The sequence below is a fragment of the Panthera uncia genome, chromosome A2 (assembly GCF_023721935.1).
Source record: "Panthera uncia isolate 11264 chromosome A2, Puncia_PCG_1.0, whole genome shotgun sequence".
NCBI lineage: Eukaryota > Metazoa > Chordata > Mammalia > Carnivora > Felidae > Panthera > Panthera uncia.
The window spans coordinates 109,408,442-109,426,191 of record NC_064816.1 but is presented as its reverse complement, the minus strand read 5'-3'; the positions used below and the strand labels follow the sequence as shown (position 1 = coordinate 109,426,191).

The following is a 17,750-nucleotide window of genomic DNA, read 5'->3' as shown; positions in this document are numbered from 1 at the left end:
AGCTCGGTTTCCTTATCCGCAAAAGGAGAGAGATGAATTAGGTGAACCTCAAAATCTCTTTTAGCTCAGCCTCCGAATTATTCTGTTTCCTACAGCAGCTCTCTATAGCATATCCAACCAGGAGCACTCTACTCTCTCATACTCAACAGTATCAGCACAAATCAACAAAAAAATCTACCGATTTTTGGTAAATCTACCGATTTCTGGTCCCACTTCAGAAGTCTTATAAAGTAACATACTACTAACCAATTTATCAATAAGCCAATTAGTCAATTATTAATTAACTCATTTATCAATGATATGTTAGTTTGACACCTGTCTTTCAGCTGTTGCTTTTTTTTTTTTTACACGTTTATTTATTTTAAAAGAGAGAATGGGAGGGAAGGAGGGAGAGGCAAGAAGGAAAGGGAGAGAGGGAGAGAGAATATCAAGCAGGTTCTGTGCTGTCAGCATGGAGCCTGACATGGGGCTAGATCTCCTAACAGTGAGATCGTAACTTGAGTGGCAATCAAGAGTCTGTCCCTTAACAGACTGAGTCACCCAGGAGTTCCACCAGCTGTTGCTTATGTGCTTTTATGGACTCATACTTTTGCTCAACCCTGACATCACTTCTAGAAGATCACATCTCAGACTTAGACTTTTCTTCACCTGGGATATTTAATAACAATATCCACATCAGGGTTGCCCAACAATGGAATAGACAGAGGGTGGGCCTAGAGTGGGAATTAGGTACAACAAACAGGGAGTAGACTCAGGTTACCAAAGAAAAGAACAAAGCATTTATTAAAAAAAAAAAAAAAAAAAAAAAAAAAAAGACCCATTACCAAAACTCCAGTATGCTATCAGCTGAGGTGGCCAGAAACAGGAATGCCTAGAAGGATCAGGCATATAATGAAAATGAATGAATGAGACCAGGAACAACAGCAAATGGTGGAGACGACGGTCACCTACACAGCACATGACCTTTCCAAAGAAGCACCTGAAGCTCTGGCACTGGACTGTACCAATGGGGATGGCAGAGCCAGTGTTGGGAGATCTCTGACTTTTCAGGGGAGGCTGGGACACTGAAATTTAAATGAGACCTTCTCAACTTAAGCAGTATTTAAAAAAATTTTTTAAATATCATAAAAAATATGAATACTGCACTGATTTATTAGCCAAATACAGATGATAGGATGCCAGGTAACGACCTATGATGTATAACACAGCAAGGGTTCAAATGTTTCATAAACACTTTAAGGTCAACAGATTCATGGGACACAAAGTATATGAAAGCTATGTCATCAAATTATAAAAAACACAAAATGTGTAAAAATGTATGAATCAAGCAAGGAACAAGTTAAGAAACATGCTACCACTACATAACCAAAGAATCACCCCCAATTTTTTAAAAATGGTAATGTTCAAAGCTGGTGAATTACAGAAAAACTTTTTACACAGTGATAATAGTAATGCAATAAACACACGTTTTAAGAAAAAGAATTTGTAGGGTCACCCATGTGGCTCAGTCAGTTGAGTGGCTGACTTTTTAAAAAAATTTTTTTGATGTTTTATTTTTGAGAGAGAGTGCAAGCAATTGAGGGGCAGAGAGAGAGGGAGACACAGAACTCGAGGCAAGCTCCAGGCTCTGCACTGTAAGCACAGAGCCCGACGTGGGGCTTGAACCCACAAAATGAGATCATGATCTGAGCCGAAGTCGGACACTTAACTGAGTCACCCAGAAACCCCAAGCAGCCGACTCTTGATTTCAGCTCAGGTCATAATCCCAAGGTCATGGGATCAAGCACCACGTCAGGCTCTGTGCTGAGTGTGGAGCTTACTTAAGATACTCTCTCTCCCTCTGCCCTTCTCCCCCAGTAGTGCTCTTTCTAAAATATGAATTTTTTTAAAAAAATAAAAATTAAGATTAAAAATTGTTCGGGAGTCATGAAAAGACTGTACCCTTTGATCAACCTCAGAAATTTATATTAAACCAATTATCCAAGTTAAGGAAAAAGGATTCCCATGCCAAGTTGTTTTATGCATGTTGCTTTTAAAAGGAGGCTGGAAGCAACCTAAATATCCAACAATAAAATGATTTTTCAAGGAGATGGTAAAAAAAATAAAAACTATATGATAAAATGCATAAATATGTACACATTTTGGGAGAACTAGATATAAAAACTGCTAATTTTAGGGTGATAGATCTGCAGGACTATTTCCATTGTTATAAATCTCATGCAATGAGAATACCCTACAATTATGATTAGTATACCACATATTACACTGTAATTAAAAATCAAAGTTATTATTTTAAAATATGGAGCCTCGGGGTGCCTAGGTGGCTCAGCTGGTTAAGCATCGGACTCTTGAATTTGGCTCAGGTCATGATCCCAAGGTCATGGGATGGAGGGCTGCACTGGGCTCCAGACTCTGAGTGGAGCCTGCTTGAGTCTCCTTCTTCTGCCCCTACCCCACTTGAGTGCACATGCTCTCCCTCTAAAAGAATAAAATACAGAACCTAGTTTAATGTGTAAGAAACTGCCATTTACAAGCTGGGTGACCTTGGAAAAGCTCTTTATCTTCTCTGTACTTTAGGTTTTTATCAAATGGACCTACTAATAATATCTATGTCATATTGCTGGTAAGAGATTACATTTGTAGTTTTTGTAAAGACTTACAAGAGTTCCTGGCAAGTAATAGGCACTACACAGTGCTTGTGAAAAAAAAAAATTATATATATATATTATAATAATATATATATAATATATATATTATATATATATAATAATTATTATTATATATATATTTATAATATATATATAAATTAGACAACAAGTGACCGGGCAAGAGTGGGGGAGAGCTTAGCTCTTTAGGGAACCCAGGTATGAAAGCTGGCTCATTACTGATTTTTGATTCCTAACATGTTGGGGCACATTTACTACAAAGTCCACTTGGAAAATCAAGGAAATCAGGCCATTGGAACACTTGGAGAGAAGCCAGAAACAGTAACTAAGCAACAAGGGAAGCTACGTTATTTCCTTGGGAGCTTGGCAAACTGGCTATTGACAGATACTAGGAACCAGGAAAAATAGGTCTACAGGCTTAAAGGTAACCGGGACTTATTACAAACTTCCTACTACAGTGAATAACCAGCTCTGGGGTTTATCCATTAGCAGGGTTTTGGAGTAAAAGCTTTAACAGTTCTCAAAATGAGAATGAAGATCCTTTAAAAGGTGTATAGCAGTTGTGGGTATAGTTGTTCACTCTTCAGTAGGGATCATGGTCTTTAATATGGAGATCCAAAGCCATTAGGATCCAGCACACTTGCCTAACAGCAAAGAAATAGAACGAAGCCAGAAGAGAGGATAAGATATAACAAGCTATCTCTTATTAATAGTTGCAACTAATTTGTGGGTCAATAGCTTAGAAATAGCTTTGACTGAGCCTCTATTAAATGCCACACTGGGCATCCCACTTAGGTTATCTCCTGATGCTCACAACAGCCCAGTGAAGCAGCATCCTCATAGACTTTTAAAGTTTGAAGAAGTTATTTAACTCCACCAGTGTTTCAATTAGAATTGCATCCAGGTTGGTCTGAGTACAAAGCCCTTTTCCATAAACTCCACCTCTTTAAAAGCAGACACACACACACACACACACACACACACACACACACACACACACCCCTAACTCAATTTCATACTCTAGATACTCTGGACTGCAAGTTAGGAGACCTGTTTTCTAATCTGGATTTCCCCCTAAATTGTCAGGGAAATTCAGCAAATGATGTGATTTTTCACGTCTCAGGTAATTCATCTGAAAAAAAAAAAATATATCAGGTACTGGATTGGAATACAGTTCCCAAACCACTGTTGTTTATCCTACAACACTGTTCTCTTTACTGGTTAAAACAGCAAGGTTCTGGGACCTGGGGCAGCGGGAACTGCAAGCTGTTTGCCTTGTCTATGAGTACACTTTAAGGGTTCCAAATGCCCTCCCAACTTATCCCACTCTGTAGGGAAGTTGTTTTTGTTTTTTTTTTTAATTTATTTGAGAGCGAGCGAGCACACACACATGCATGAGAGAGTGCGCATGCAAGTGGAGGAGGGGCAGAGAGAGAGGGAGAGAGAGAATTCAAAGCAGGCTCCTCACTGTCAGAGTGGAGCCAGATATAGGGCTCAAACTCATGAACCGTGAAATCGTGACCTGAGCCAAAACCAAGAGTTGGACAATTAACTGACTGAGCCACCCAAGTACTATAGTATTTTCATTTTCTATGCAAGTCATAACATCAACATGGCTAGGAGGCATTAGACTAGATCAAGGATTTAGGTCAATCACAGGTGTCCATCCTCCTCTGGATAAGTGATGCAGAACTTTCCCAAGTATCCTATCTCCCCTGCCACAATGATTGCTCCAGCAATTAGAATCCATTAGAATTAGAATGCACTGGACCAGAATTAATAAAGAAAGAGAGCCTCTTTTTAGGGAAGTTCCTCTATTAGAAGGATACACTTCTAGAACTATTAAAAGCCACCATACTTAACATGTGATGAAAATAAAGGCAAACACAAGGACCAAAATGAAGGATGGCAGGGAGCTTTGAAATTATTATCTGAGACCTCTGAAACAAGCTGTTCCAAAAACTACTACATTCTTAGACTTTCCAGTTCACGTGAATTCATACTTTTTTTTATTTTGCTTCAGTTTGTCAGTTGCAGCTGAAGGCAATCCGCTTTTCATGGAAAGCATTCTTAACATCTCAAAATCTAAGCTATATATACAGATTCTGATTCTCTGACATTTGTTTTACAAAAACTCCTTAGTGGTTCAGCTAGACAACCTGCTATCGAGCTTGCTATGGTATGAATTGTCTTCACTCAAATTCTTAGGATGAAGCCCTAACCACCAACGTGACCATCTAGAAATAGGCCTTAAGGAAGTTATTAAAGTTCGATGAAGTCATAAGAGCAAGATCCAAATCTGACAAGACTATGACTTTGTAAGAACAGAAGAAGAGAGCTTTTTCTTTCTCCACCATGTGAGGACAGAGAGAAAAGTTTTAAGGCAGGAAAAAAATACCTCTTACCAGAACATAATGATAATGGTACCTTGATCTGAGCCCCCAGTTTCCAAAATTATGAGAAAACAGTTTCTGAAAAAGAAACCCACCCAGTCTGTGGTATTTTGTTATGTCCGCTCAAGCAGACTAAGACACACCCCAACCGAGAACCACTGGATTACGTACCCTCCAAGTATCTTTCAGCTCTTAAATTATGTAATATTCTGATTTTATGGACCCACAAAGAATGAAAGTTCACAGAAAGTCTAATTTTTTAAAAAAAACTTTTACAAGTGGGGCGCCTGGGTGGCTCAGTCAGTTGAGTGTCTGACTCTTGATTTCGGCTCAAGTCATGATCCCAGGCCTGTGGGATGGAGCCCCACATCAGGCTCCATGTTGAGCATGGAGCCTGCTTAATATTCCCTCTCTCTCCCTCTGCTCCTCTCCCCTGCTCACTGCCCTTTCTTTAAAATAAAAAAATTAAAAAAAAACAAAACATATTGCAAGTGAAAAGTAGAAAATTATAAGCAAGGATTTTTTAACATCAATAATGAATCAATACTTTTAATACAACTTCACTACTGTTTTTTCAGCCAGATTTTCTTAACTTACTTTATTTTCCAAAAGTGTATCAGTGTTCCTGTGGAAACCAAAGGGAAAGCTGTAAGAAAGCACTATGCCTATCTGTCTTTTCTTAGAAGACACCATAACTCTCCTTGAACAAAGGTAGGGTATTAAATCCAATGACAAACTGTCCTTTGAATGCACCTGATTTCCAGAGCTTCTTTGCCATTTAGAATAGAAAGTCACCTAACCTTTGCTACCATAAAAGTCTTTTCTGAAAAACGAAAGGAAAATGGTGTTCTGACTCTAGACTATTTTTTTTCACTGGCTTAATAAAACCCACCACATGGCAATGATTCCTCTTCTTCCTATTTTTTAGTACTACACACCTGGTCAATGAAGAGATTGCAAAACTCTTGCAATAAAACTATAATCCGAGCAGGAGTATTATAAAACTTGGAATGACTCCAGATCAGACAGATGGTATGAAATAATGGGGCAATGAGCACACAGATTTGTGGAAATTCTGTCTCCTGCAGACACTGAACATGTCTTCTCAGAGGTCTCAGGAATAGCTCCACATCCTGGGCTTCTAGGAGAGCTGAAAGGAAAGAAAATCACCATGAATGTGAGGGTGGTCTTTTTCCTAAATTCACTTCACAAGAAAACAAAGCAAAACAACAGAGCTGTACTTAAATGTGATCCTCTCTGTTTTATATTGATTATCCTACAGATGACCTACTATGGGTTTGGAAGGCCCCATACATGGTCCGTGTATAGCAGCCACTCAGGACAGCCCTGGTGCAGATACCTGCACAGCTCAAGTAAATAGTAACACAATACTCGGTGGGAAAATACCTTTTGACCTAAAGAAATTTACTCAAGTCCATGAAACTGCAGGCATAAAACATGCCTCCAAAGTTGCTGTCACTTTATGGTTTACGTTACAAGCCTCATCACTACAATGTTAATTACCACTTAGTAGGTCCCCACACAATTTAATTGTCTCATCCCAGTGTTCTGCGAGAGTAACTCAGGCAATGACTGGGACATTTTATTCAAAATATAGCAACTAAAATTGTTAAGTATGGGTGATAAAAATATTTGGGGGGGGGGGCACCTGGGTGGCTCAGTAGGTTGAGCATACGACTTCAGCTCAGGTCATGATCTCATGGTCGGTGAATTTGAGCCCCACGTCAGGCTCTGTGCTGACAACTCAGAGCCTGGAGCCTGCTTCGGATTCTGTGTGTCCCTCTCTCTCTGCCCCTCCCCTGCTCACAGGCTCTCTCTTTCCTCTCTCTCAAAAAATAAACATTAAAAAATTTTTTAATAAAAAAAATACTTTGGAACTAGAGGGAGGTGAAGTTTGTACAACATTGTGAATGCACTAAATGTCATTCAACTCTACACTTTAAAATGGAGATCTAGGGGCGCCTGGGTGGCGCAGTCGGTTAAGCGTCCGACTTCAGCCAGGTCACGATCTCGCAGTCCATGAGTTCGAGCCCCGCGTCAGGCTCTGGGCTGATGGCTCGGAGCCTGGAGCCTGTTTCCGATTCTGTGTCTCCCTCTCTCTCTGCCCCTCCCCCGTTCATGCTCTGTCTCTCTCTGTCCCAAAAATAAATTTAAAAAAATAATAAAAAAAAAAATAAATAAATAAAATGGAGATCTAAAAACTGTTAAGCAGGGCTAAGGAATATTTCTCAAAAGTACTATATAAATAAATAAACACACATACATACACACACACACATACGGAGAGAAATATTATCAATTACTGTCTAATCTAATCTAAATCTTCTCTTGATTAAAATTAGTCATTTTAGGGGCTCCTGGCTGGCTCATTCGGAGAGCATGCAAATCAATCTCAGAATCCTGAGTTCAAGACCCATGGTGGGTGTAGAGCTTAAAAAAAAAATTAGTCAGCTTAATGTGCCGTAAATGGATCTCCATCAGACTGCATTTTGTTCCTGAGACTACAAACAACTTTGATTAACTGAAAACAGGCTTTACTTATGATGGTAGGGAAGGCAGTAAATTCTTATTTCCTGGTGTTCTCTCAAAACACTCCTGTCCAGGCCGAGGTGACAAACAAATAACCCTGCCAACTTTTTTTGACTGTGAGAATTAGGAATACACCCACCTATATTACTCCCCTTAACATATAACCAATTTATCTGCCCTAATGATAAAGACCTAGGAAGAGAGCATCCAGGAACTCTTTTCTTCACTGGTTCCGCTCATGTTTTCAAAATAGTATGTTGTTACCCATGTTAATTTCAAAATTAAATTATTGCATCTAACGGCTAAGTGCCTTTAAAATGTGGCAAGCTCAAGTGGTGATTTTAAAAGGCCTCAAGTATGTCTTTGGGAGGGGGCTGTCCACCTCTGACAATGGCTTTGAGCCACTTGTTCTACTCAGAGTGTTTGTGTCTGAATCTCCAGCCCATGCGCTCATAAGGCCCTGAGTACCCCTGTGATCTGTTCCTGTAGATGCTTTATCCACAGAAAATGTTCATCTTCTACTAATACAGAAAAAAATTCGAGCAGCCTCTACTTACTGAGAACATACTTACTGTGCGCCTAGTACTTTGTATCCTGTATATTTTATCCTCAATTCAAGGGTTCTCAGCCAGGAAAGGTTTTGCCCCCAGGGGTCATTTGGCAATGTCTGGAGACATTTTTAATTGTCACAGCTGCACCAGGGGGAGGTAGGTGGAGCCCAGGGATGCTGCTAAACACACAGGAACGCACAGCTTCCCACGACAAACAATTATCGAACCCAAAATGTCAATGGCGATAAACACTGACAAGGTTGAGAAATACTGCTCTAATCCTCAAAACAATTCTGCAAGGAAGGTGTTAATATGCCAGTTTGGCTGAGGAAAACCAGAGGCTCAGCTAATTTAAGATGAACTGAATGGATGTTGGACAAGTTAGAAACAAAAGAGACTGTATCGTCAAAATAGACAAAAGATGGAGTAGTTGTTTTCTGAGCATTTCAGCTCAGAAAACACATACATGGTTTTCACATACATGGTGTCACACACATGATGCTTCCAACTCAATGGGAGAGGGAGTTCCAAAAAAGGTCCATCTGATTAATAAACATCTTTTTGACCATCAAACTTGAATCAACCCGCATGCCACCCAGGGCTTGAGAAGATTACTCTTGCTTCCATGTGATAAAAAAAACAAAACAAAACAAAAAAACAAAAAACAAAAACCTGAAGAAATAAGCAAACATTTTCAAAGTATATTTTAGGTATTTCCTAACCTTACAAAAGTTCTAACAGGAAGAAATTAAAAAGTAATTTTCTAACATTAGAAACCAAAAAAGCTATTCGTCCAATTATCTTACAGTTTCATCACTGAAAACCTCAGTATCGTGTCTATGCCTACTTACTTGAATTGGCCTAAAGAAATAGGAACAGAAATTTAAAAAAAAGGGGGCTGGGACCCCTGGGTGGAGCTGAAACCAGATAGTGAGGGGACGAGGAGACTTTTCACTGAATACCTTTTTATCATTTCTGGTTTTTATCAGTGTGCATGGACCTGTTCAAAATTCAGCAAACCCTCTTCCTCTGTACATTTAATCTTCACCCAAACTTCGATGATAACTTTGAGCATTTTTGAGCTAGATAAGCAACAGATGCCAAGCACATTCAGACTCTACTCAAGAATAAGTGGACTAACTGTAGCCCAGCTGTTGACGAGGAAACTGCCATGTTGGACTTTCATTTACCTGCTGCAAAGGTCTTTCCCCTACACACACACACACACACACACACACACACACACACACACACACACATTCCCATTAAAACTTCAATCTAGAGGCAATTTGGTAAGTACCTACAATATACCCTAAAAACAGTTTAATAGAACTAGAGAATAAAGTACTGATGAGGACGAATTTATCATTACAAGAGCCAAGTGAAATCATTTCATGAACATGTTAATGGTAGAAGGGCAGATGAGGCTGGTCAGGCAGGGTGGGATGAGATCATGAGGGACACCAACGCCAGGCCAAAAACCAAGAGTCTTACCATTTTTCACAGCCACAAAAATGTCCTTCAAAGTTGGCAAATAGCTGCTTTGTTTGATTTGCAGGATCCTAGCCATTTTGAGGACAATAGGAGCTTGAAGCTAAATTGAAGAAAATTTAATTCAAGCTAGATTAATGACTAAATAGATACATTTGGTAATAAAACACTTATATTTTACTCATGCACAATACCCACAGTATTCAAAAAAAAAAGACTCATCTGGCTTCAAGTTGAAAATAATTTTTAAAAGCAATTTTTCCTTAAGCTTGAATTTTACTTTATGTTTACAGCTCTTGAGTATTCACAGAGTGTCAATTAACCCTTTAAGTGTAAAATATTAAACTTCCCACATAAAATCTCCTGCTGTGTTTCAGAGAATCTGAGAGACACATGAAATGCAACTGAACGTCTTAGTTTGCAGGATATTAAATCAAGGAACATGTAAGGCAAACAGCAGAGGAACCAAAGTTAGCTCTTCCAAAGCCACATCTCTCCACTCGGCAAGACGCTACTCCTTCCTACATCAGTTCAATCAACTAAATTTTACCATCTTTGACATTTCCCTGGGGAACGACTCTCTCCTATGCCACAGTGTTTCCAATTATTAAATGCTGTCAAAATATTCTCCAAATGGCAAACTTACTTTTAATCCGCATTCATTTCTAAAGTGCCTATCATATAAAACTTTGGAACAAGAAACGAGAACAGACTATTAAGTCATTCAAAAACAGTATTTTAAGCCTCTGAAGGTACTGGAAGTCATTGCTGTAGAAACCAAATTCTACAACTGACTTTCCTAATTCAATTTGTAAGCAATTTGTAGGGCTATCTACTTACTTGATCATAAATGCATGACAGATTTTCTCTCCTCATCATCCAGAAATCCAGTTCAGTTTGAGGATTCGACTGAAGACAATTCAGCAAAGGCTGCACGGAATCTTTTTCTACGATTTCTTGGATCTGATATGACCATTTAATAATCACTGACTCAATTGCATGGAGTACTGTCCTTTCATTTGACTCTAGCATACAAGCACTGAAATGATTAATAGAATAATTCAAAAACCAACTGTTTCACCTAAATAAAGATAGCACTCGGATCTTAAGATCTATTTGGTGTATCCATAAACTAGTTTTCCAATATAAATGCTTCAGAATCAGATCCCTTATTTTTATAGTCCCACTTTTAGTTGTGATGTAAACATTGTTAAACAAATAATCATAACCTTAAACCATTATTGCTAAAAGAATACTGTTGAGGGACGCCTGGATGGCTCAGTCGGTTAAGCATCTAACTTCAGCTCAGGTCATGATCTCGCGGTTCGTGAGTTTGAGCCCCGCATCAGGCTCTGTGCTGACAGCCCAGAGACTGGAGCCTGCTTCGGATTCTGTGTCCCCCTCTCTCTCTGCACCACCCCTGCTTGTGCTGTCTTTCAAAAATGAATAAACATTAAAAAAAAATACTCTTGACATCATGTCAATTGTTACAGCCTGCTTTTTGTGCAGTCTGCTTTTAGGAGATGTACTTCGTGGGGCATGTGGGTGACTCAGCTAGTTGAGCATCTGACTCTTGATTTCAGCTCAGGTCATGATCCCAGGGTCATGGATGGGATGGAGCCTGCTTTAAAATTCTCTCTCTCCCTCTGTCCCTCTCCCCTCCTTGCACTCTCTCTTTAAAATAAAATTTTACAAAGTGTACTTAGTAAGGAAATAATATACACGGTGCTCTGTACAACCTTTTTAAAAAAATGATAGCATTCTTGTGCTAATAGCTTCTATGTTAATTGGGTATCATTACATACTTGGTCTCTGAGTATTTCTGATCCAGGTCGATTTTTCCTGCAATTGTGGGAATTGGTAGAAGAGTTCTTCTCAACATTTTGCCCCGAAAAACATGCATTTTATTTTTCATGGCTTCTACATGGTGTTCCATGTCTTGTGAAATAAAACAGGACCAGGATTTATGGTTGTTCCTATTAGAAAGAATGGGCACTAAAATCTAAAGAGAAACATTTCCAAAAGAAGTTAATTTACAGACAGTGTACTCCTTCAAAGATTTCCTTGTCATACAAAATCAGCCACAAAACCACTCAATTTCTTAAATATCAAATTTACAAAGAGAGGACAAAAATCAGTATTCCATTTAGACATCATCAATTAGGCAAATACTTGCAAAGTGCAAATACTATACTGCTTGTTCACTCATTTACTTATTTATCAAACATTTGTGGAAGTTCCCAATGACTCAAACATGGCATAAAACAAACACAACCATGTCAAGTAAGCAAACTACTTTCCTAATGCAAACTGAGCACACTGGCAGGTACATGAATGAAAAAAAATTTTACGAATCACATGGAAGCAAAAGTAATCTTCTCGAGCCCTGGGTGGCATGCCGGTTGATGGTCAAAAAGATGTTTATTAATCAGATGGACCTTATTTGGAACTCCCTCTCCCACTGAGTTGGGAGGATCATGTATGTGACACCGTGTATGTGAAAACCCTCAAGAATTATCTTTGTATTCCCAGGGCCTGGCAGACGTTAATAAGAATGAGTTGAGTGAATGAAGTTAGTAGCCTCTTCTTGTTTTCCCACTCCTTTCTAGTAGCTACTATTGTAAACACTTTTCATTTTTTCTGATCGTCTGCCTGGTGTACCAGCATTACACTACAAAATTTCCATTAGCTGAAATGCTCAGAAAACAATTACTCCACCTTTTGTCTACTTTGACAATACAATTACTTTTGTTTTCTGTGTTGAAACTAATCTTTCCAAAGTGTATTATTACATTTTCCTGCTTAGCGCTGACTACAAGTCAAGCTAGGAAAACAGAAAAATAAGAAACAGTCTTTGCTGGGGATAATCTCATGGGTTAGTTCCTTTGCTACAAGAACTACCGTGATTGGAGGCATGTTCAGGATGTAATGTGGAGACACAGGATATACACCTGGCTCTGGAAGGGACAGGTGTTAGGGAAGACCTGCCACAAAAGGTGCTACTTGATTAAAATGGTGAAGATGAGGGCCTTCTGGGTGGAGTCAGTTAAGCGGCCGACTCTTGATTTCAGCTCAGGTCATGATCTCACAATTTGTGGGATCCAGCCCCACATCAGGCTCTGTGCTGACAGCGTGGAGCCTGCTTGAGATTCTCACTCTCCCTCTCTCTGTCCCTCACCCCCACACACATTTAACTGCTTTCTCTCAAAATAAATAAACTTAAAAATACATAAACAAAATGTTGAAGATGAAATTGCAGAGCAGGCACTCCAGAAAACTCAACACCAACAAAATCATTCAGGGCTCCAGAAGTATAGTGCTTCTGGAAACCTGCCACTCTGGGATTAACTTTGAGAAAGGCAGGGTAGTTCATGAAAAGCTTTAGAAATCAGACTGTAGACTTGAAGTTTATTGGGCATAACATTCACTGACCCACTAGAAAACTCTCTAGACTAAATCTCCAGTATCAGCAACTATTTCTAAATAATAGGCACGAGGAAAATTCTGGTTATTTGGCATATCTAACTTACCAGTTATGGTTTCAAACTTTCACTCTATGATTCTGTGGCAAAGCCAACTACTTTTAAATTTGAATATTTCTGTCACAAGCTGTAGATAAAACTGTGAAATTGTGAGCCACATGCTTTGCAGAGCAATTAGTCAAAGCGCAAGCGTGTTTCCGTAAATGTCATTTAAAAAAGAGGTGCCTGGGGCGCCTGGGTGGCGCAGTCGGTTAAGCGTCCGACTTCAGCCAGGTCACGATCTCGCGGTCCGTGAGTTCGAGCCCCGCGTCAGGCTCTGGGCTGATGGCTCGGAGCCTGGAGCCTGTTTCCGATTCTGTGTCTCCCTCTCTCTCTGCCCCTCCCCCGTTCATGCTCTGTCTCTCTCTGTCCCAAAAATAAATAAAAAACGTTGAAAAAAAATTTAAAAAAAAATAAAAATAAAAAATAAAAAAATAAAAAATAAAAAAGAGGTGCCTGGGTGGCTCAGTTAAGCATCTGACTTTGGCTCAGGTCATGATCTCATGGGCCATGGGTTTGAGCCCCACGATGGGCTCTGTGCCCCAAAGCAGGCTGCAAGCTCTGAGTCTCCCTCGCTCTCTGCCCCTCCCCCTACTTGCACTCTCTCTCAGAAAAAAACATTAAGAAAAAAAAAAAACATGATTCAAAACAAATAGACCTGGGATATGCTTTTTCATTACAATACATCTTCTTAAACTATACACAAAGTAATTCAATTAATTGGGGGTTTTATTTTGTCTCAGTTGGGAAATGTTTTCCTACTTTTTGCGGTTTAGAAGAAAAATTCCAAACTTTTTCTGAGCACTAAAATAATTTAAATATGCTTACATATTCAATACGTATATATACAACATGTAACTATAGATTAATGAACTACGGTGCCTCTGCTGTGTTTTCTTTACCTATGTTCTTTCTTTGATCCCTTTTTAAGCTAGGGATTTTCTTTTTACAATGGTTTTTAAGTCAATAGTTATTATTACCAGGGCAATGCTTTCAAAATGTGGGAGCCTAGGCCTCTCCCAGACATCTTAAATTGCAATGTCCAAGGATGGGACCTAGACACTAACTATAAGAACCAAATCACACTTCCACTTTAGCTTGATAAGCCAAATGGATAACAGTAATTCACAATTATTATTTCTTTAAAGATTTAGACCAATATAATACATAAAGAAATAACTAGCCAGAGGAGTTAAGATGGTGGAGCAGCATGGAGACCCTAAGCTTGTCTCATCCCTGCAATGCAGCTAGAGCAGCACCAAACCATTTTGAACACCTAGGAAATTGATCTGAGGATTAACGCAACAATCTGCATAACTTGAGCCGTAGACCCTGGCAGGTACACAGTGCAAAGAGGTGAACTGCAGGAGAGAAAAGCCACGGAAGGTAGGGAGCCATGTTCACAGAGAGAGGACAGAGAAAAAGAAGAGGAGAGCATGGTACATCGGGATCATGCAAGAAAAGCACTCCCCCCAAAAGTAGTTGGAGAGAAAGAGTGAAAACACAGGGGACTTAACAGGAAATCTGTTCCCCAAACCAATGATGGGGAGAAAGTAGAGGGTTTCAATACCACCAGGATTCTACAAATAGTGGAGTGCGGAGTCTGAAGTTCCAAAGTTCAGTCCCTGGTGGTACTCTGGTAATGAAGTAAAACAAATCCCCAGAAGCAGGCATCCGGGTCTGAGGAGTCTGTGCGCCACCTGGGGAGAAGCAGTTTCCCTGCTTGGAGTGGATTTGGTAGAGGCCATACAGCCTCCCCACAGGCAAAGGTCCCAGCACACCCTGGAGAGCAGTCATGTTTGCTGGTATTGAGACAAAGACGCCAGAGTGCAATGAAACCTGGCACCAGCTGTGTGTAGTGATTTGCCATAATCTCTGAACCTCTGCCCCTGTGAGATCACACCTTTTCTGGGGCAAGCTGACCCTAGTCATTGATCAGCGAGCCCCTCCCCCCAGAGAGCTGGCATAGGTCCAAGCAGCAGGGGTCTCTGAAGTGTGGGGTTTTGAAACACAACCTCATCTGAGATAAAACTCTGGAGGGGGGTGCTGCCTGGCAGGTGGACAGCTTGGACATGGCCAGGGTAGAGGCAGGGAATGGACAGAGGCCTGAGATCAAGGAGGGGTACTTAATCACAGGTTGGTGAGAGTATACAAATTCTTGCACCAGAGACTAGGGAGCTGGGTAAGGCCATTTCCACTTCCCCTGCACACGCACATGTGAGGATGCACACGGATCCACCCCAGTCAGCTATGCTGCGACCCTGATGGAGAACAGAGGCTTTACACCAAGCACCACCCAACTGTGCCCTCCAAGCACATTCCGCAGAAGACTAGCACAAGTCACTCCACCTGTTCAGTATACGGACTATAGAACGCTTCATAGTTTCAGTTCTAAGGGAAAGTGGATGTAAATTCATTCAGCTTTCATTCTGTTTGCTAAAGGTTCATTTATTTGTTCATTTTCTTTGCTTCTGTTTGGGTTTAAATTGTTTTCTTTTTTCTTTTTTTCTTTCTCTTTCTTGAATACAGAAAGAAGAAAACTTATTTTTTTACTTCATTTTTAATTTTTTTAAATATATTACTCTATTTCATTTTCTTTCTCTTATTATACATTTTTTTTTATTTTGTAAGTTTTTTCTTACCTTTTTTTTTCTTTCCTTTCCTTTTCTACATTCTATGAAGTTTCTTTCAACAGGCAAACCAAAACAGACCTAGGATCTAGCTTCCTTTTTTTTTTGTTTTTAATTCTTTAATTTTTATTTTTCATTTTATTAATTTTTCCCTTCATCCAAAATAACAAAATGGAGGAATTCACCCCAAAAGAAAGAACAGGAAGAAATGATAGCCAGGGACTTAACACAGATATAAGTAAGATATGTGAACTAGAATTTAGAACCACAATAATAAGAATAATATCTGGGATTGAAAAAAGCATAGAAGACACCAGAGAATCCTTTTTTGTGGAGATAAAAGAAATACAATCTAGTCAGGCCGAAATTAAAAAAATGCTATATCAGAGATGCAATCTCAAATGTATGCCACTACAGCAAGGGATGGATGAAGCAGAGGAGAGAATCAGTGATACAGAAGATAAAATTATGGAGAATAATGAAGCAGAAAAAAAAAAGACATAAACAAAGGCAAAAGATCATGATACAAGACTTAGAGAACTCAGTGACTCATTAAAAAGGAATAAAATCCCAATCAAAGGAGTCCAGAAGATGGAGAGAGAGAAGGGGCAGAAAGTTTATGTGAGCAAATTATAGTGGAATACTTGCCTAACCTGGGGAAGCACACAAACGTCAAAATCCAAGAAGCAATGAGAGCTCCCATTAGATTCAACAAAAAATGACCATGACCAAGGCATATCATACTCAAATTCACAAAATACACAGACAAGGAAATAATTATGACATCAGCAAAGGAACAAAGTCCTAACCTCTAAGGGAAGACAGATGAGGTTGTCAGCAGACCTATCCACAGAAACTTGGCAGGCCAGAAGGAAGTGGCAGGATATATTCAACGTGCTGAATTGGAAAAATATGCAGCCAAGAATTCTTTACCCAGCAAGGCTATCATCCAAAATAGAAGGAAAGATAAAGAGTTTCCCAAACAAAAACTAAAGGAGTTCACGACCACTAAACCAACCCTGTGAGAAATTTGAAGGGAGACTCTGAGTGGAGAAAAGACCAAAATAAAACAACAAAGACTAAAGCAACAAAGGCTAGAAAGGACCAGAGAACACCAGAAACATCAAGTCTACAGGCAACACAATGGCACTGAATTCAAATATTTTGGTACTCACTCTAAATTTAAATGGACTAAATGCTCCAATCAAAAGACACAGGATATCAGAATGTATAAGAAAAGAAGACCCATCTATATGCTGCTTACAAAAGACTCATTTTAGACCTAAAGACACCTGCAGATTGAAAGTAAGGGAATGGAGAACCATCTATCCTGCTAATGATTATCAAAAGAAAGCTGGAGTAGCCATACTTTTATCAAAGTAGATTTTAAAATAAAGGCTGTTACAAAAGATCAAGAAGAGCATTATATCATAATTAAGGGGTCTATCCACCAAGATGTAACAGTTGTGAATATTTATGCCCCCAACATGGTAAAACCCAAATATATAAATCATTTAATCACAAACATAAATAAATGTATAGGTAACAATACAGTGATTGTAGGGGACTTTAACACCCCACTTACACCAAAGGACAGACCACATAAGCAGAAAATCAACAAGGAAACAATGGCTTTCAATGACTCACTGGATCAGATGGACTTAAAAGATATATACTGAACATTTCATCCTAAAACAGCAGAATACACATTCTTGAGTGCACATGGAACATTCTCCAGAATAGATCACATACTGGATCACAAATTGGCTCTCAGAAAGTACAAAAATATGGAGATCATATCATGCATACTTTCACAGCACAATGTTATGAAACTTGAAACGAACCACAAAAAAAAAAAAAATTTGGAAAGACGATGAATACTTGGAGATTAAAGAACATCTTACTAAAGAATGAATGGGCTAAATAAGAAATTAAAGAGGAATTTTAA

At 39.2% G+C, this 17,750-nt stretch overlaps 1 protein-coding gene across 1 annotated transcript in view; it reads right to left on the bottom strand.

The window, feature by feature from the left end:
• Nucleotides 1-17,750, bottom strand: part of DNAH11 (dynein axonemal heavy chain 11) — a 357,765-nt gene that overhangs the window by 327,527 nt on the left and 12,488 nt on the right. The window contains exons 3-6 of the mRNA XM_049641609.1: nt 11,457-11,653; nt 10,492-10,690; nt 9,655-9,754; nt 5,998-6,209 (exon numbers count right to left, since the gene is read on the bottom strand). Coding sequence (XP_049497566.1) covers nt 5,998-6,209; nt 9,655-9,754; nt 10,492-10,690; nt 11,457-11,653 — 708 coding nt within the window. The remainder of the gene's footprint in view (nt 1-5,997; nt 6,210-9,654; nt 9,755-10,491; nt 10,691-11,456; nt 11,654-17,750) is intronic.